The sequence below is a fragment of the Lepisma saccharinum genome, chromosome 15 (assembly GCF_977018435.1).
Source record: "Lepisma saccharinum chromosome 15, izLepSacc3.1, whole genome shotgun sequence".
NCBI classification, from domain to species: Eukaryota; Metazoa; Arthropoda; class Insecta; order Zygentoma; family Lepismatidae; genus Lepisma; species Lepisma saccharinum.
The window spans coordinates 53174156-53194955 of NC_139243.1; the positions used below are offsets into that span (position 1 = coordinate 53174156).

At 41.1% G+C, this 20800-nt stretch overlaps 1 protein-coding gene across 1 annotated transcript in view; it reads left to right on the top strand.

Annotated features, from left to right (window-relative positions):
• LOC145999480 (pickpocket protein 28-like) overlaps positions 1 to 20800 on the top strand; it is an 89397-nt gene that overhangs the window by 61911 nt on the left and 6686 nt on the right. The window contains exons 8-10 of the mRNA XM_083136444.1: positions 9154 to 9216; positions 12131 to 12308; positions 17237 to 17328. Of these exons, the coding sequence (XP_082992570.1) occupies positions 9154 to 9216; positions 12131 to 12308; positions 17237 to 17328 (333 nt within the window). The remainder of the gene's footprint in view (positions 1 to 9153; positions 9217 to 12130; positions 12309 to 17236; positions 17329 to 20800) is intronic.

The following is a 20800-nucleotide window of genomic DNA, read 5'->3' on the forward strand; positions in this document are numbered from 1 at the left end:
AAAGTAAAAACAAACAAAAGTAAAGTGTTCCCCTGTGCTTAGCACCACGCCATGATCCGGTCGTGAGTGGGACGTGATCAGCATCACGCCCCTGACCGTCTTTACCCCACAGGGTTTCCCCCAGGTACCCATGTTATTCGACGCTGGGTGGGCGCCGGGGCCGCTTACATCGTTAGAAAAGTTCCCTGATTTGAACCGGCCGGGGATCGAAACCCGGGACCTTTAGCATGGTAGTCAGACGCGTTACCGACTGAGCCACCGCGGCTTATTGGGCGAAAGAAATTTATAAAACAAAAATAAATTTAATTTAATCCTATCTCCTCGTGTCTCGATCTGGCCCCGCCATAACCCTCACCCTCCATCGCCCTCTACCACCCTCCACTTGCCCTCACCCTCCAACACTCTCCACTTGCCCTCACCCTCCAACACCCTCCACTTGCCCTCACTCCGCACGCCCTCACCCTCTGAGAGTGCAGTCGCCCTCCACCGCCCTCACCCTCCGTGATCGCTTTCGCCCTCGCCCTCCACCGCCCTCACCCTCCGACATCGCTCTCGTCCTCGTCCTCCACCGCCCTCACCCTCCGAGATCGCAGTCGCCCTCTATCGCCCTCACCCTCCGAGATCGCACATCGCCCTCGCCCTCCATCGCCCTCACCCTCCGAGATCGCTCTCGCCCTCGCCCTCCAACGCCCTCACCCTCCGAGATCGCAGTTGCCCTCGCCCTCCACCGCCCTCACCCTCCGAGATCGCTCTCGCCCCCGCCCTCCACCGCCCTCACCCTCCGAGATCGCTCTCGCCCTCGCCCTCCACCGCCCTCACCCTCCGACATCGCTCTCGCCCTCGACCTCCACCGCCCTCACCCTCCGACATCGCTCTCGCCCTCGCCCTCCACCGCCCTCACCCTCCGAGATCGCTCTCGCCCTCGCCCTCCACCGCCCTCACCCTCCGAGATCGCAGTCGCCCTCGCCCTCCACCGCCCTCACCCTCCGACATCGCTCTCGCCCTCGCCCTCCACCGCCCTCACCCTCCGACATCGCTCTCGCCCTCGCCCTCCACCGCCCTCACCCTCCGAGATCGCTCTCGCCCTCGCCCTCCAACGCCCTCACCCTCCGAGATCGCAGTTGCCCTCGCCCTCCACCGCCCTCACCCTCCGAGATCGCTCTCGCCCTCGCCCTCCACCGCCCTCACCCTCCGAGATCGCTCTCGCCCTCGCCCTCCACCGCCCTCACCCTCCGAGATCGCTCTCGCCCTCGCCCTCCACCGCCCTCACCCTCCGACATCGCTCTCGCCCTCGCCCTCCACCGCCCTCACCCTCCGAGATCGCTCTCGCCCTCGCCCTCCACCGCCCTCACCCTCCGAGATCGCAGTCGCCCTCGCCCTCCACCGCTCTCACCCTCCGACATCGCTCTCGCCCTCGCCCTCCACCGCCCTCACCCTCCGACATCGCTCTCGCCCTCGCCCTCCACCGCCCTCACCCTCCGAGATCGCTCTCGCCCTCGCCCTCCAACGCCCTCACCCTCCGAGATCGCTCTCGCCCTCGCCCTCCAACGCCCTCACCCTCCGAGATCGCTCTCGCCCTCGCCCTCCAACGCCCTCACCCTCCGAGATCGCTCTCGCCCTCGCCCTCCACCGCCCTCACCCTCCGACATCGCTCTCGCCCTCGCCCTCCTCCGCCCTCACCTTCCGACATCGCTCTCGCCCTCGCCCTCCACCGCCCTCACCCTCCGAGATCGCTCACGCCCTCGCCCTCCAACGCCCTCACCCTCCGAGATCGCAGTTGCCCTCGCCCTCCACCGCCCTCAGCCTCCGAGATCGCTCTCGCCCTCGCCCTCCACCGCCCTCACCCTCCGAGATCGCTCTCGCCCTCGCCCTCCACCGCCCTCACCCTCCGACATCGCTCTCGCCCTCGCCCTCCACCGCCCTCACCCTCCGACATCGCTCTCGCCCTCGCCCTCCACCGCCCTCACCCTCCGAGATCGCTCTCGCCCTCGCCCTCCACCGCCCTCACCCTCCGAGATCGCAGTCGCCCTCACCCTCCACTGCCCTCACCCTCACAAGTCTTCCTGAGGGTGAGGGTGAGGGTGAGGTCTGCCCTCACGAGGGTCGCCCTCCGGAGGGTGAACACCTCTGCTTTTGAGGGGGGGTTTTGCCCCCTAAAACAGTTTTTTTTAGCTGAAACACAAAAACACGTATTTCTTTCTTTGGGCCCCTCCATACACCTGCCAAGTTTCATGGAAATCGGAGGAAGAGACTTAGACCTCCCTTGTAAGTGTATTAATTAATTACAAATCGCGCACGCGCGCACACACTATATATATGTATGTATGTATATTATATATACATATATAAATATATATATATATGTGTATATTAGCAGGTAACAATGTGTTATAAACACATTCTTACTTTCCAAAGAAGCGCATGTGGGATGGCAAAACGGATCCGGATCCAAAAATTCCGGATCCGGATCCGAAAGTTCAGGATCCGGATCCGAAAGTTCAGGATCCGGATCCGAAAGTACTGGATCCGGATCCGGAGGATCCGGAACCAACCGGATCCGCTAGGATCCGGATCTGGCCATCCCTAGAATGGACGACAGTTACACATCCTTGCAGAATGTTGCTGCCATCTGATGTGTACTAGGCAAACTACAGCATGTGCGGCATCTCTCCGCCTGCGGCGTCTCTCCTCGTTTTACCCTACAAAGAGAACAGAATATCAAAAATTGCAAGCATGATCAATGCTAAACAAGATATTCGTCGAACTGATTAACATGATTGACCTCCCAATTTCTTAACTCAATATTAAGTTTTCAATTAACCCAATCAGACACGTCCACAATATTGACTTCTAGAACTACCGAAATAATCAATTAACGTTTGAATAAGCAAAGCGCCATCTCTCCCACCCCGTTCCTCTCTTAAACCAATAAAAAGCAATAGATTTCCAATTAAAATAAAAGTGAACGATCACCCAACCTTTTTGTCTAGCAATCTTAAATAACATAAGAGAAAAACGAGGCATGTAAAACAAAAATAAACCTATGTCTAGCAACTGAATGTATGGCGATAATCTCCAGCCGTTAGAAAAAGGTTTAATCAAGGCACTTATCTTCAATTAACCATAAGTAGGTCAACCGCAGTGAACCTGCTACGAGGCAGATAATAAAGGCATCCGCCACCTTCCCCCACGATATTCAGCCACTAGAATAAACGCCCCTTTCCCTTTAGGTTTAAAACTAATAGCAAGTATCAGAAGAAGGTACAAGAAAGAAGTAATGCAGCTTAGATAAAGAATAATAGAGGTAACACGTATCTGCAATACCCTTTGCAGTTCCTCTTTTGCCTTAGTTTCAAGTTCTCTCCCCACACTGAAAGCTCCTTACAAACTATCCAAAACTAAGCATCAGCATATATAGATATTAGCATTAGACAAGGCTGCTGCAGTTGCCAGCAATTCACCACTATTATTCTGTAAGAAAAAGAAACTTTCAAACGTTGATAAGGTATAATAAATGCATGTAAGAACGAAACAGCCCAAAATATGTAAGATATAACTCACTATTGGCATTCTTCTGTTCCCATGGTTGTAGTTGATTCGTTTCAATTACTGGTTATCAATTTCACTTCTATTTTCTTAGAAGCGCAATGAGAGCAGTTGCCTGGTAAGCTGGAATAATTCCGGGACCGGTTTTCGGCGACGTCATTTTACTCGCGGGTTCGTCCCCATGAATTCACGCGCTGCCAGTCCGCCTGATCTCGAGGCGAAGAGAACGCAGAGCACAGAAGCCAGCCACTCCTGGCGAATAGCACTTATCGCGCACTAAATACAGCTCTTCCGGTGCTGGAAGGCAAAGGACAGATTTTGAGACACTATACTTACCTTTTTCACTTACCTTACAGTCACGATATTTCATCTCCGTCAAAAGCTCCGGTTCGCAGGAGTAGGCTTCAATGAACTTCGTCTTAGAACTTGCATTATCTAAAACAAAAGTGCATAAAATGAACACCCTGTCCTCATTAGAACTTTACTACGCAGGAAAATTTCATTTCATTTCCATCTTGTATGGTTGCATGTCCACTTACTGCCTTTATTTTACCCAAACACCGACAATCTGCCATGTGACACTAGTTATGCAACACTTTCAACAAGAGGACATACTTAAGTGGCAGTGTAAAAAGAAAATGATTGCATTTACTTCCACTGCATCACGACGTCTCAAGCAAGGAGCGTACTCTCTTTGGTTACAAGCAAGCACAGGGCACAGACAATTTTATTAGAATTATATAAGGTTTATCTTCTGTCTGTGGTCTATTAATCAGTATATGCTGTAAAATACGACGCGTTGCCACAAAATACATCACTATTCGCAATTTTGAGTGTCAAATACCATTCAAATTAATCACGCGAAGGAAAATTTGTCATATCTCAACTTCGATTTTAATGTTCGTTAAGAACAATTAACACAGAATTAACTTTTTCATTCATGAATCTTCGTTTAAGCAGAGCATTACACACTTATGTGATATTTCAAGATTTGCTCCCACGTTACGTCACGCGCACAGAAATAAACAAGTGAAGTATGACCGACCTGGCAGCAACGCCTCACAGCGGCGAATGCGCAAACCTTGCACACTGAATGTAGAATCTGCAGAGGTGGGTCCTACAGACGCTATTTATGCGCAGGAATGAGTTTGAAACGTGCATATTCCACACGAAATGACAATTCATCTTTTGTTTTGAATTAAGGTCTACTAGGGATATTTAAACATAATGTAATGCATATGTTAGAAGTTCATTGCACAAAACTGTTTATATAGCGATATTATTAAACTATAGAAACTAGCGTAGCTACTCTTGATGTCACGTTGAATATCTGATTTAAGCTTGACTCTTTAGACAAAAGTCGACAAATAAAGATAAGCGTGATGTAGAGTCCAGCGCAGATAATTCTGCCGTGCGATGCGCGAAACAACTAAAGAAGCAGTGTTGCTAATGGAGCAGATAGAAAAATCGCTGCAGTACGCCGATGCACAGCTGTTACGTACAACAATAAAATTAGAGAATTCAGGTCTATCTAACGTTGAGTTTTAAACGTCATGCATTATACCAGGACTAGGATTAATATGTACTAACAAGTGGCTTTGTATGTAGCTACATACATATGGACTAAAAATTCGCAAAATATGAACTAACACATAAGTAAAATTACCAAAAATGCTGCAAAGAAGACTTCTTCATACGATTCCTTATTTGAGTGATTTCAAACAAAATAAAAAAATATATATATTATTTTTCATTGCATTAATGCACTGGTGGCGTTCTAACTTTTCACTCCCAAAACCCGTATACACTGGTATGGAACTGCAACGGCAGATAATAAATAACATGCCAACGTGTTAAACCGCTACAATTGCACCATAACACTCCTCCTGAAGCAGTATTATTATTTCCTCTCTGAGATCGGCGACAGTCGGTTGCCTTTGTTGTACATTTACAAAGGATGCCGGCTTCCACAACAATAACAAGTACATATACTGCCACTAGACGATAAGCTGCGCGGCTTTTTCTTTTGTTATGAACCAGGGCCGGCGCTAGTCATTTTGCCTCCCTGGGAGGTGGCGGCAGATGCCGCTCTATTTCGACCCCCCCCCCGGTCATTACGCAGCAACGGAAAATTGAAAATCAATATATTCCTAACTAAAACATCAAAATATAAAATAAATAATGAGACTTCTTATGCTATTTCAATACTATTCAGCGCAAAAGAATATCTCGCTCGATCACAGTTTTCAATAGGCTTATTTTTTTCTTCTCTTCAAATTTTGCCGCTCTGGGCGATGGGACGGTTCGCCCTCCCCTTCCGCCGGCCCTGCTATGAACTTGGTCACCCATCAAAGCATTTCAATTTTAACACAGAAAACAATATGTATCGCATTAAGCAGCAAAAATGACAGCCTCCTCTATGCAATTTCTACAAGAACACTTGCCGGAGCCAGAGTTGAAATGATGTTGGAGCCACATAATTTATTTATTTTGAATAATTCCAAAATTATGAAATATGAACAATTTGTTGCTGCTGTTCGCTGCTCTCTTGCCAAAATGCTTTATTGGGATGCTAACACCATGACTGGCTTCCTCCTTCATGAACTCGTGCACGTTGCTTAGAATTTCCCGAGCTTGGCTATGCAAGGTTTTTGATTTCAACTTCGACAGAACTGGAGGCATTATGGAATTTAACGTTCATTAGCAAACACACACTTTTACATACACACACGCAATACACGCACACAACGTCAAACCGGTCAAATACTTAGTATAAAATAAAAATATGGTGCTTCCAATCCAACAAAACTCACCGCCACTTTACCTGCCTTTTCCCCTTCCGTGACAGAAATAGTGCTTCATTATTACAGTTGGCAACACTAGTTACTAGCTAGCCAATGAACATGCACTGCATAAAAGAAGCAAGCACTACGCCGTGCTATATTGCCACATTAGCGTCCCTACCGAACGGTGGGAACCGCGAGCTGGAGCGCTATTCAATTGTTTTCAATGATGTTTGCGCGAGTGTGTCCAGGAATGGAATGACAATGTGGCAACAATAGCGAAGGTTTTCGAGCAGGGTAGAACACATGATGCTAAGAGAGAGGGAGACGAAACGAAAATTCGTTTCTACGCAACGGCAAATTTACGTGTGTGGCACTCTAACGCGTACACAAAGCCCCGTCTATTATCCGTACCTAATAACTGTAGACCAGGCGAGCGAGAACAAGTCTGCGCAAGTAGTGACGAGAGACGGCTCCACCAATGAACAGTGATAGAAACGGGATTGTGTAATGGGCGACGGGAGTTACCCGATTTCCTCCTTCTCTCTGTAAGCGTTGCAAACTTTTGAAAAGCATAATACCGAACGCACATGGCAAACGGACCGTATTTTTATCTCCAGGTCCGTACGATTGGTTTAAGAATTTCTTAGGGAAATATTAGGGATAAAACTGCAAGAGCAAATTTTGACAAGCCGTGCAATTAGCGTACAGACTAAGGTCTGGACCGTACATCCGTACATGTATGGTCAGGATCATACGGTTGGCAACGCTGCGCTTTCACCACTCGATTTACCTCCTCCTCCTCTGCCGATATGCGCGGCCCTGCTCTACAGTTAGCTGGGACAGGGTATAGTTCGCTGCACTTTTTGACTCTCTGAACTCGCACGTCTAGTTCGTTACATGTTGCAACACGGACTCGTCTACTTTGATTTGCTGTCAAGTAGCACATTTGGTGTCAGCACCGTTTGCACTACGCTCTGGAGCGGTGTAATATGTGGTGTATGGTCACGCGTTGCATGCTAACTAGAAAAAAAAGTGCGCGTCAAATCTCCTGCATATGGCGATAGCCAATAGCAGCGCACGGCAGCGGTGTCATGTCGAAATATCACACGGAAAAGAGCGAAACGCCTTGTCACGGAGAGCACGGAACATTAGATAATATAACATATATTAAACATAATGGGAGAAAAGAACATACCTGATTATGCCAGAGAGACTGCCAGAGAGGGACTCCTCGTTACTTCAGCAACTGCCGTCGTTGTCCTCATCGTCACTGACCGCAGTGCTTTCGCCCTCTGCGTCGTCCTTCAAATTTATTATAATTGGGTCCAATATTTCGTCCCGATCTATCTTCCTTACAAAATCGTTTTCCTGTAATTGTTGTGCATGTTTAACACAAGCGGCCCATTGTTCTTGTGTTACATTGTCAAGTTCTTCGTTAACAAGTTAACAACACATTATAATTTGTGGTTCTGTTTTACCCATGTTTCGTCAAGGTAAAAGATTGGTCTCGAATCACCAGATACTCGAATTTTACCCTTGACGTAACAATGTCACTTCTCTCCATCAGAAATTTACGACCGTCGTTGGTTTTCCTGTACTTGAAGCCTAATTGTTTCTATATTCTCAAGGTGGATGTTCTAGAGCCTTTGTAAGATATTTTGTCCCGTAAAGAGTACGTTATCTTTTTGGCAGTAGAAAATTCGCCACGATCGTAAACTTCAAAGGGGGTTCTACGAACTACGTCTTTTTCAAAGTCATCTAAGTTTGTCGTTCTTTTCGGTACGTTAATGTGCTTTCTAGGTGATTGAAACATTGGAGCAGGCCCCGATCCACATTGTTTTGCCCCCGAACATATCCGAGAAACGGTAGCTTGATTCACACCACACGCTTGAGCTGTTAGAGCATGGCACTTCTTAAAGTCAATTTTACTTCTCTATTCTTCACTCGAACATTATTTTAAAAACAGGAACGAAGGGAGAGCAAAAAGGATACAATGCAACTACGTTTATAATAACATTGCTTCTGCAGAGGGAACGGTATAAGCTGCAATCACGCTTGTTTTTCGTACATACTCGCAAATTCATTATCTTTCCATCTGTTGAACAACTGACACTTGAAATAATCTATTTATATCCGAGCGCCAGGTCCACGATTTAGTAGTGAGGTGAAACAGGTTCTGAACTAGGCAACGCACGTCTGTGATTCGCTGGTGCTGTTCAGCCATTCAAGGCCATATGCAGGAGATTTGACGCGCACTCTAATCAAATAAACGTTTAAAGCAGGAGACAGCCATCTCCTGAATCTTCTGAACGTGAACACAGCTATTCGCCTACTTGGTTGAACATTTCCTTGCACCAGCATGACACCGGAATACACCTGCACTACATCGAGTGTCAAAAAGTGATAGGGACATGCTGCATCGCGTTTGGGAAGAACTTGATTATAGAGTTTATGTTTGCAGAATCACAATGGGAGGGGGGGACATATAGGAATGTGTCACAAAACTTGTTGAATTTGTCTACAAAACTGTAAAGTTACTTCTTGATACGTTCAATATTAGATGTACAGTATAACATCATGTGCAGCAACACAGGCCTTCCATCTGTCCCTATCCTGAGCAAGATCTATATACTCTTTTCCATCCCTACTAATTTTATTTAGGTCCATCTTAATGTTATCCCTCCATCTTCGTCTTCCTACTGGTCAACTATACTGGTATACTACTTCTTAGGTAGGTAAACATGATAGCAATTTCGGATCCCGAGCTTTACGTTACGGAAACACTTGTATTGTAACAAAACTGTATCATTTCTACTTTCAGGAGATGAGAACACACCTTACTGCGGACCAGCGAAACAAGATTGTGTCTGGTATACTACTACAGGTTAGTAAAATTACGCTGTCTACCAGTCCTGGGAATATATACCCCAGTACCTAACCCCTAGCTTCAACCAGAGCCCCCAACCACCTTCCTTTATACTTCCACTTTGAGCAATAACCTAAACCCTGTCCCTGGAATCCCTGGAGCTTGAGAAACTAAAGTAGGGACTCGAGTGTGCTTGACCAATGAACGCGTGAGAAGGAAAGTGAGTGCACGGAGGGGAAAACGCGCCTGCAGCTACCAGCCGTAAGCAGCAGTGCGTACGGCTTCGATCCTCCCATTCGCTTCCTCCCCTTCTCTACTCTATGCGCGACGTTGCTTCACTGATTTCTGGAAGAGAGTATATGTAATACGTAGGGCCAGAGAGTTATACATATTTCATATGCAAATGCACATAAACATCTTGCATATTTTAAAACCAACAACCACTACCAAAATTTGGCACATTGTCTTAAAAATTGAGCTTTCCATTCCCTTCTGTCACTGCTGTTTATTCTCCACTGTCTTTTGGCGGTAAGACTTCTTTCGCCATCCTCGCGGGAATACTCAACGTCTAATCTTTTTGAGAAAGAAACGACAACAATGTAATAGAAACGGCAACAATGCAATGGACAGTCTATAGATGATCTTGAACTTATCGTGTCAGATACTGTTGCCCTATAATAGATTGATTTGATTTTTACAAGCTCAAAAAAAGGGACCACATTTCAAAATACTTACACAGTTTGAATCAGCTTAATACAAAGAATTTAGCTAATTATCAGTTACTAACTTTAACACATAAAGTACTAAGCAGGAAGCAGCCTGGATATCTTTTTCAGAAACTGAATACAAATTCGTGCAGGCATCAACATGTAACGCGACGGAAAAACTTATTGTGAGTCCCAGTTCATAATACAACAACTCACCAAAGAATGGATTTTCCTTCCAACCTGTCTAACATCCATCCAGTGTCATAAGCAGTTTCAAAAGAAACTAAAAGATCATCTACTAGCAAGGCAGCTAAGCACATAATCACGAGCAACTTTTCTGTTATAATTACATAGCCTATCCATTATAATAATTTACAATTCTGTTCATGCAACTTGTTATAACTATTAGCATTCAATATTTCATAATTTCGTTTTGTCTTTTCGATTTATTATTATTATTATTATTGCTATTGCTGTTTCATTCATTGTTCTAGCTGACTTCATACATGTACATGTACTAAAGATGAAAGTGACGAACATTAGATATCTATGTCCATTAGTTTATACATATAATCCTTTCCTTTCTTATTTTTATTTAATTTATATTTTTATATTCAGTGTTCATCCTGTTTCGTTTACAAGTAATCAGGGTATGTTCACATATTCCATTTGTACCTTAATTTTACTTTACTTTGTATTAATCACCCAGACAAGGGTCTGTTGCATGGGCGCCCGCAAGGGGGGGGGGGGGTTCACTGCCCCTCCCTGAGATTTCTGGAAAGAGTTAATGTAATTAAAATGGTAAAATTGTAGAGATATTTTATAACAAAAAGTATTGTTTTCTGTGACTTACAGGTCGTAAGTTACAGCAAATATAATAATAATAATTATTATTATTATTTGAAGTAGGGTTACATTTAAGTTGACAGTCTTATTTTAAACTGATTATCTAACTATAAAAACAGCTTTTTGTTCTACCTGAATTAATGTTAAGTATACAGTTATGCAAATTGTATATACATATACAGAGTATGGAATTACAAATGTATGTAGTTTTAAAAAGACATAAGTAGTAGTAGTAGTAGTAGTAACAATAACAACAAAAATAAAAACCATAATTATAGCAGTAATAATAATAATAAAAGTTTATGTCACGCTGCCCCCTGAGAAAAAATCCTGCTGGCGCTCTAGGTCTGCTTAAGAGCGACCCCTCGAGGCCGAAACACGCCCGCTCTAATAAAGACAATTTGATTATTATTATTATATTTATATATTTCACCTCCCGCTTCTGCCAGTTTTTTGGTAATTGCGAAGATGAGGATGAAACGTGATAAGATGAAATGAAGTAGATGAGCGGACAATCGCAAACATGTGAACGGCCCACAATAGGCCAAGGGTGCAGACGACAGAGCCTCGTTAGTCTGCAAAAAGCAGTCCAGGGAGTACTACGTGGAAGTGAGGATAACATTGCGTTGTATTACGTGGAAGAGTCACCCCTTGCACACCTATTGACCAATTATATTTTGTGTAGTAGAGGGAGGTTCTTTTTCTTTAATATAAAAAAAAATATATTCTTGCCGAAAACACGAGGAGTTTCAAGGTTGAGAATTTAGGTATTTTGTTGTGATGAAGCACAATCATGATCTGTAAAGATTGTAATATTTCTTTATTTATAAAACAGCAGGAAAACAAAGAGTGTGTGGAAGAATTCAGAACTGCAACTTTTACATTTTTTATATGCTAAATCGTATGAGCTGAAAAAAACGAAATATCTGTTTTAAATATACTGGGGTTCTTGTAGTAACTGAAAGAAAACATTTAAAAAATGGTAAGTTTGTTTTCTAAAGTGCATATTTATTTGCATATTTTTCACCATTTAGTGCATATTTTAAATATTTTAAGTGCATAACTATCCGGGCCCTAGTAATAAAGTTAAAAGTTGCAAAGAGGGATTTTTATTAAGCAATTTACAAATCATTTCTTGCTATGTAGAAAAATGTCCTTCAAAGTATATTGTTGACCCTACATAGAAAGAAAATATAAAATTAAAATCAATATTATGGGCGTGAAAATGAACCCAATTATTTTGTAAGGTAAAGTAAATGTTCTAAATGTGTAACCCATCAGTTAGTTCTTGTTTGTAAATTTATCGATTAATTTGTTGCTATCGGCAAGAATTTAAAACAACGGTTCTCGCTTGAAAATATCATTCTTTTGCCTTCCAGCTGCAAGACTAAGAAAGCTCTACGAAAATCCTACATATGACGAGCTCCCAGTAGAAGTTTCAGAACAATTCCACGAGTGCAACAAATGTCTTCCTGCCTGCACTGAGATTAAGTATGATGTTCAAGCATCCCATTCCATCTTCGACCAGTCAGCTGTGTCTTCGTATTTTGGAGAGAGGTAAGAATTCATTGTCAATTTAAGATTAAAGTTCCCAAGTAATGGATCATTTGTCTTGCCCTATGTTTTAATTATTCTTTACGTACAACTGAAGGAAAACTAACAATGTAGGATAGAATAGTTTCATAAGAATGCATAAGTTCATTCTAATGTTGGTCATTAATAGTGCTTCATGTGCCATCCAATATTTGTAATTATATGTGTATTCTTTTCGCAAGCGTGTGTGCAGTGAAAGTTTCTAGTTGAAGAACATACAGAACTGCACTGTAAAAAATGTTGGTGTTAAAACTACACAGAATGTGGTTCCTGGAGGTCTACACCACATTTTGGTCAACGTTTAACCTCACTGGTATCAAAAAGGTGTTGATTGCAACCATTTGTCTGTGTTATTTCAACACCACTGAGGTTAAATGTTGACCAAAATGTGGTGTAGAACGCCAGGGACACACTCTGTGTCGTTTTAACACCAACATTTTTGACAGTGTAGATTAATTTTGATTAGTTTCGGTTACCCTTTACTTGGAGAAAATATGAGTTCCGTTTCTGCATGAACAGTATGACATTTCGCTTGCAAATACTGTACTCAGAAAATAACATTTTTGAACCAAACATTAAGGGAAGGCGCTCGAATATCGGACAGTGTTATAATATCAGATACATCGCGAAGCAAGTGTTGCACTCTAGCGGCAGTAAGTATGAATAACAGGTCTTACGTCAACATAGCTTCAGTCTTTGTGTGAGGCGACTGGGTACTGTTACACTGTCTTGTGTGTGTGTGAAAAATATTGAATTTTCTAGTTAAGAGTTTTTGCAGTCTAATTTCCGCCTGGATTTCTAACTGATAAGTAGAGTTAGGATTTCTATGTAAATACATATTCTATTCCTTTCTAGATACATACCTTGAACACGAAAATGTGAACGAATTATGAACTGACATCATTTGGCATAAGTTTTATGTTACATATTTTTACATATTTGCCAGGATATTACATATTTCACATATTTCCTAATTTACTTTACATAAAACAACATATTTCAGCAATTTATTCCTATCTTGATCCTTTTTCCTATATTTTCGATCTCTGAAACATGATGAAGAAAATTTGTAGCTCATGTGATGTCATATTTTCTAATCAATGATATGCATAGTGCTTGTGGTCACCTAAAATTCACTGCCAAGTCGAGAGACAGGCTGAAGAAAAAAAAATGCTGGAACTGTTATTTATCTAAAGATGCTAGAGTTTCCCCCCTCCTTTCTGGTCACATATTTTCGTTTCCCTTTTAGGTTTAGGCAAAGGACCTAGAAACTTGGCATCGGTGGACAAGAAAGCTACTTTCCTGTACCTAGCGAGTTACACAATATGTTCCCTTGTACAAAAAGTACGAAAGTAGCTATGTATTTTCATTCGATTGTTCTTCCTGTAGACGCTTCTTTTTTACAATTTGTTTCGAAAGTTACGAAGAGCTCTCTTACATATTTACATATCCTACAATAATTTGCGATGAGAAATGTAATTAATAGTTGACAAAATTGGTTTCATAAATATGTGCACGCTGCTGTGCTTTTTTGAGTTTATAAATTTAATACAAATTTTAATTTGAACAACTTATGTCTAAAATTATGTTGAATATGTTCAAATAAAATAAATATCTAGGAGAATTCTTGAAATTGCTTGGATACTCGATTATTATTAATATTACATATCCTTATGATAATACATATTTTAGTACATATTTTATCAATTATTGTTACATATTTATGTTCATGTGTTGTTCTTTGATATTACATAAAAATCCGAGCCCTACTGATAAGCGTAGTAAGAGTTTAGTATTTTAAATGCACAATGTAAAGTGTGAAAGTCTACTTTAGATTTTTCATTCATACTCAAAATAATAAGGTACCTGAACCCAATAAGGCCTAGTACCCAATATGGCCTATTTGCTGTTTCCAATTAGTTACATAGTTAATTCCACAGATGACGTTAGTACAGTGGCGACTCGTGGATATTTTGGGGTGTAGCAAGTTATGGTAAACAGACCGAGGAAAGTTTTCGAAAATGCGTTTAATTACACAGTGACATGTATCGCCTGTACTTTGGATTAGCCATTGGATTTGTAATGTTAGCTGCATGCCCTCCCTGCCTGTCATGTGTGGATTAAGAACAGCTTTGCTAATACCAACCTCCTGATAAGAAAAGGTGCTGTTTCAACTCATAAATTACGCTAAATGTGATGCTAGGGTTTATTATTATCATTATACATTATAATTTTCTGATGACTGTAGTAGTTTTAAGTTCAATTTTATTTTGCTATTTTGGAGTTGTGAACTGCGTTATTGATTATTTATTGTAGTTAAGAAACATTACGAATTTCAACCATTCAAAGAAAAATGGGTTTAGCATAGTGCTTGAAAAAAGTTGAACAAAATTTCATGACTGGTAACGGCGTCCGTTTGTTTTATTTGTGACCTCCAACTTTCTACCGATGTCCTTTTATGAAATGTTCCTCCCTTGTTAAATCGGGGAGGATAAAGAAAAGATGAAAACAAGAGGATGGATCAGGGCCTGTAAAAACTTGTCCCTTGGTCAGCATACATCCTTTTGTTTGAAACAAGTCCGCTGGAGAAGTACAAACAAGTTCTGGATTTTTTTTTTAAATATAAATATTTCCTCAAAATATCTTCATTAGAATTAAATTTCTCTATTTCCCAGAGACGCCCGTTTTTGAGATGGTGCTGGATTTTACCATTATGCCAAACACAGAGTGGTAGGTGCCAACGAAGTTCAAATTTTGCTAAGTTTAGAACCATTATGTTAGAGTTGGCATCACTGTTAAGGAACCCACGGGAGCTTTCTCGCGGACCGTATAACTGGGCAACCCTCCGCGTACCCCAGCCCTCCCTTGCTCTGCTCCTCACCCATCTGTCTGTAGGATGAGGAGAAGGTTCCTCAGCGGCAGGCAAAGACGGTCGTCTGGAACGAGCGGGTGATAGAAAGCACATTGACTCTTGACAGCCAAGTAGAGAACCTTGATTGCGCTCAAAATTTTATAACGCTCATTAAACTCCTAAAATGTAGAAAACTGGAAATAAGTATAAATGAAACTGTAGGAAGTTCCTCACTTCCTGCATGGAGGAATCGCCACTGCGTTAGTATGTCATATAGACTGTCCGATTGAACATGTTGGCTGTACCTACAGTGCTTGAAGACAAAGAAACGAAATAGCTGGACCTCGTGGATATGTTCTACGTGAAAATATTCCATATGGAAGTTATTACTTACTGCATCTTCCAAGTCATACGTGTTTATATCTCTAGTATATATTATGATAGCTCATAATTTGTACTTTACAGCAATGTACTTAGTTTAGACTATAATCTAAAACCCTGTTTATAACAAAGGAAAAGAGAACACCAGTGGCGTGCGGTGACCATCTAGATAGCCGAAGCACTGAATATATAATTTTGAAGTAAACAATAGCAAATCAAGGGGCAAGCTTGCCTTGATAAAAATCACAGCTGGTAATAGTTAATTTAATTTTTAAGCTGGTCATCAAGCGCAGTTTCTATTCTGTTTTCCCCAAAAGCAGCTGTAGCCACAGACGATCATAGATAACAGAAAGTCCGTGTTCGGCTATTGACTTCACTAAATTTCCCAAATGCATGTACCCAGTTTTGGTCCAAGAAGTATTTCTATTTAGCTCAGCGCTATCGGCTAACCAGTCACATTTGGTATACATATTACACTGAAAATGTGTAGTGAATTTACTGGTCTTTTGAACCAAGCTCGGTAGATCTGGTGTTGGCCGTCCATTTTTAATTATCGCATTTTTTTCTCAGAGAGAACGGGCAGAAAAAGGCTTGGACAAAAGCTCTTTTATAGTACACATTGTTCTATATTACTAGATACTAACATATTTTCATATACATTCGGCAAACCAAACCCGTAAACTGAGGAAAACCGAAAACAATACGAGTTGAAACTCTCGCATACACTCTCGAACTCCCTGTCCGATGCTAGCTTCGGTTGCAGAAGAAATATACGCACGCGGCCCGTGACCTTGAGGTGCGCGCGCAACTGTCTGCCACTGCTTAACCGATGCGAGAGGAAGATTGCTTCGGCTCAACCTCAGTGCAGCCCTGCATGGACTGGTATTTGTTCTATTTGTAGCGAAGAAATGGGACCGTTTTATCTAGATATTATTGAATAATCGTGCGATTATAATGACATTATATATTGTTATGTTATTACATATTTTATTCCGAAGCAATGCTTTGGTAGCTTACCTTGTATGCACGCCACTGGATAACACTATGTAATGTGGACTCAATATGGTCTACAGAGGAATATATCGTAAAGGATACGTGCAAATGTGACATTTGTTACTCTTATGTTCACGTAGAGTGTCTGGGAGTCACTAACGATGATTAGGATCCTTTGATTTGCCCAGACTGTGATGAGGAATCCATGGCTTTCTGGTGACAAATTATGACACGTCACTTCCTTGTTTATTGGTTTGTAAACGATGTTATTTCTTTGTGTAATTTCATTACGGTTATGTAAATAAAACGTAAGTGTATCAACATACTTATCTACCAAAAAAATAACATTGTGATACTTTCTTTATAATTTATCTTGCATTTTTTGATTTGAAAGAACAAAATATATTACTAGATCATATTAGGCCATATTAGCCTAAAGGTTACTTTTTAATAAAATCTTCCCTGCACTCATGTTTATTATTTGCAACTGACTCAAATTTTAAGGAAACGTCCAGAAATGTTTCCTCTTTTGAATCTTGCTATTATTTTTACCTTTCTGACTTTGTACACCATTAAAATCAATCGCAAACCTTACGTAGGCCGTATTGGGTTCAGGCACCTTATGTTTGAATACTTTTTTGATGATTATTTTCTCTTTGCTTTCCAGTCGTTGGATTACTCGAGTGTCCGTATTCTTCAGAGAGATGCAATTTATTCCTACCCATAGAAGTGAACTCTACGGTTGGACGGATTTCTTAGGTAAAGCATGTGTTTTGCATTTCTACAATTATCAGTCTTCAAAAGCTTCGAAGATCTTCATTATAAAATTCAATACTATCACCAGCGGCATGGGCGTAACTTTGGTCATAATTTGAGGGGGAAGTGAGAATCAAATAGTTTTCTATCCAATAAAAATAGCGCCCAAGACTATTTTACTAAATTACTCTTAAGCTTGCGAAATCATAAAAATTATGCAATTCCTTGCTTCTCAGAGGTTAACAAAAGTGCCATCAACTCGTATTTTTTTTTAAAAAAAAACTGCAAATTTTAGGGGGAACACTGCCCTCCTTGCCCCTACCAAGTTACACCTATGCCAGTGACATACCTAAGAACTTCGTAAGGCTTTCAAAAGGTGTGGGGGATACTTTAATTACGTTTTCTTTTTTCATTATGCATTACTGGAAAGTGGGAACCTATATTTTTTGCAAGCAATAACATCGAAAAACCGTAAACTGTTGCAAGAAAGTATTTATAGGCTTATATGTGCAACAATAGACTGACCCTTCCTTTTTCCCTTCTGTGGATTTTTTACCTTGAAAGGAAGTAGGAGCGGCTGACAGAGCAGCTTCTGAGTGCCAGAAAGATGACGTGTATTCAAGGAATCCGGATATGAACAGCTCAGATATAACAAAGTAGCTATATCACTTTGAAACAGTGACGTTGGTACACAATTTCTTCGGAGGGGGGAGGCGCTTAGAGGCAGAGGAAATATTTTCAAATGGGCTTTATTTTCTTCTGTGGTCGTCAGTGAAGTGCGTCTACGCGTAAACAACGATTGTCTACATTCTGAACTTTTTAAAATAACGTCTGCTATACTTCACACAAATTTTGTTCTCGGCAACATTTCGCCTACTACTCACGAATATACTATTGAAGAAATTGTAAATTTGAAATATGGGAGAACAACGTTTCCACTCGCAAAGTTCACCTCAACGATATTTATGCTAAGAGAACCAAATGTAACAGGCCTAACCTTCACCGTAGGCACTCTCGTGCGTGACGTCATAAATCATTCCACATAAAATCGCTAATTATTCGCTTACAACGCATCTCCGCGCGCTAAGAACAACGAGAAACGTTCATATGAATGACAATCTTCCCAATCTACTAAAAAAAATTTCAAGTTTCTCGTGTCACAATCACCTTTTATTTACGCGGGTCATACTTTGGGATCAAATGTTTCCATTATTTGTGTTTCCCGCGCGCTGGAACTAATCTTATACTACGTAAAACATCGATAATTTTGTCTATTAAAAAAAATCAACATAATTCTCGAGGGGGTACAACAGCGGGTCCCTTTAAAAATTGACAACATAACCCATCTTGATTTCAAATTTATTTTTCGTAACCTTTTGAATGGGCCTGGTCAAAGCAAACTATTGCAGGTGGCAGCACCCCTTGTTGTGTCCCCACGCTTTTGATCGGCAATTGTTTTCCTATTTAAATACATTGGGGAATTTGATGCCGAACGTGCTGCTATTACATTAAATTGCAAGTTTAATATCATCTTAAACTCAGAAATGATGTCTCAACATGATAGTTGAATAATCAGTGCTGTAAGAGTAAGACTTTTGAAAAGACGATCGTGAACAACAGAAAAGATATCGGAACTCAAAGAAGCCTTAAAATTTGCACAGCAGCACTTTTTTACGTCACTAGCAAATTTTCACAATTTAAGTGATCTATTGTTGAGAATCCGGTCATGAATAATGCATAATAATTCCGCGCGACTGTACTTTTATTTTTATAGTTGTTTTTAATAACTGACTTTTTTCCACGTGATATAATACTTTTCCACGTACCTAGTAAATGTGGTCCTTTGTTTTATATACACACATTTATCGTCAAGAATAGTTATTACAAAAAATATTTTTTCTTCTGTTTCATGTTTCGCAACCTCTAGGGTTATCTTATTTACAGGTATTACAATTTTAAAATTGTTGTTACCAAGAAAAAGATGGACGAAAATACGAGGGGAGAATATCTGCTTAATACAATGAAATCATACGCTAATATTATATTATCGGATAGGGTATAATGTCAGGCATAGTGTATAATAATATATATCATGCATTTACGCACATAATACATTTATCTTTATAATGTCGGGAGTTTCTTCGATTCCTACCCGCCGTTGAATTACACATGCTCCCAACCAGGAAAAAAGCAAAGCATAGTGTAAAAATCTAAATTTTTGTATTATCGACATATGGCAGCTAGAGCCGACCCAAATGACGTCAGGTTTAGTGTTCTTTGTGCATAAACGTACTATATTTCGCTCGTTTTCGCAACCATTCCGTTAGGTTCTTAAGTTCAGAAGAATGTAATTTTCGGAAACTTATGACTGGCTACATTATCTTAAAGCTTTGCTAAACCCATTTTCATTATCGATTTGCACGATAAATTCTTACCTTCATTGAAAATAACGTTTGATTAGCCATCCCATCGAGTTCCAATGTAAAGCTTAGGGCAACCAAATGACGAACGAAATTATTTAGGGACACAACGGGGGTGGCGCCGCCACCGGAAAAGTTTGGCAATGAACAGCCCTATTGATTGAACATCTGGAATTATTCTCACAAAGGCTTCACGAAAACTTTCTACTCTCCACCCCATATGACGTATTTATATCAGAGGCGTCTCCTGAACGCATGCGTCAATTGTGGGAAAAAGGACAGTTTGCTCTGCGACGACATTAATGAGCATTTCTACATTCTAAATTCTTCATATAGGAGAAGTATTTATTTTACACGAGAGCGCTCAACTAAGATTATATTACATTTCTTGGATCTGAAGTGACGCATGCGTCAATTGTGGGAAAATAATTATTACTTTCTCTCACTTCAGATCAAAGAAATGTAATATAAGCTTAGTTGAGCGCTCTAGTGTAAAATAAATACTTCTCCTATATGAAGAAATTAGAATGTAGAAATGCTCATTCTTGTCGTTGCAGAGCAAGCTGTCCTTTTTCCCACAACTGACGCATGCGTTCACGAGACGCCTCTGATTTATATTAATCTTAATTTACGTGTTGACACAAATCCTGAATATGGTGAAGGGAGACTAGTAAAGGAACACACATTCCAGGGTGGGGACTCGAACACAGAACGTATTCTTGGTGGACTTCATATGACGTGCAAATAACATACTATCCCTACCCTATTTATTAAATGTTAAGTATCCCCGAAACATCTGAAATGCCTTTATTTTCTTCTTTTTCACATTGGTACTTACGTATTCTGCATTCCTAAGGATTCTGGAAGGTACCATTTCGTTTTTTTTTTTTTTTTCCACGCAAATAATCTCCATTTTCGACATATCGAGTAATTATTGTGTGTTCGTTTTCGCTTGCGTTACACGCAATATGGCAGAGAAATCTTGACTAGCGTTGTCGATGATCAGTGGTTATGCAGTGTTGCAACCTTCTTCATCGAAAAATACCTACAGTACT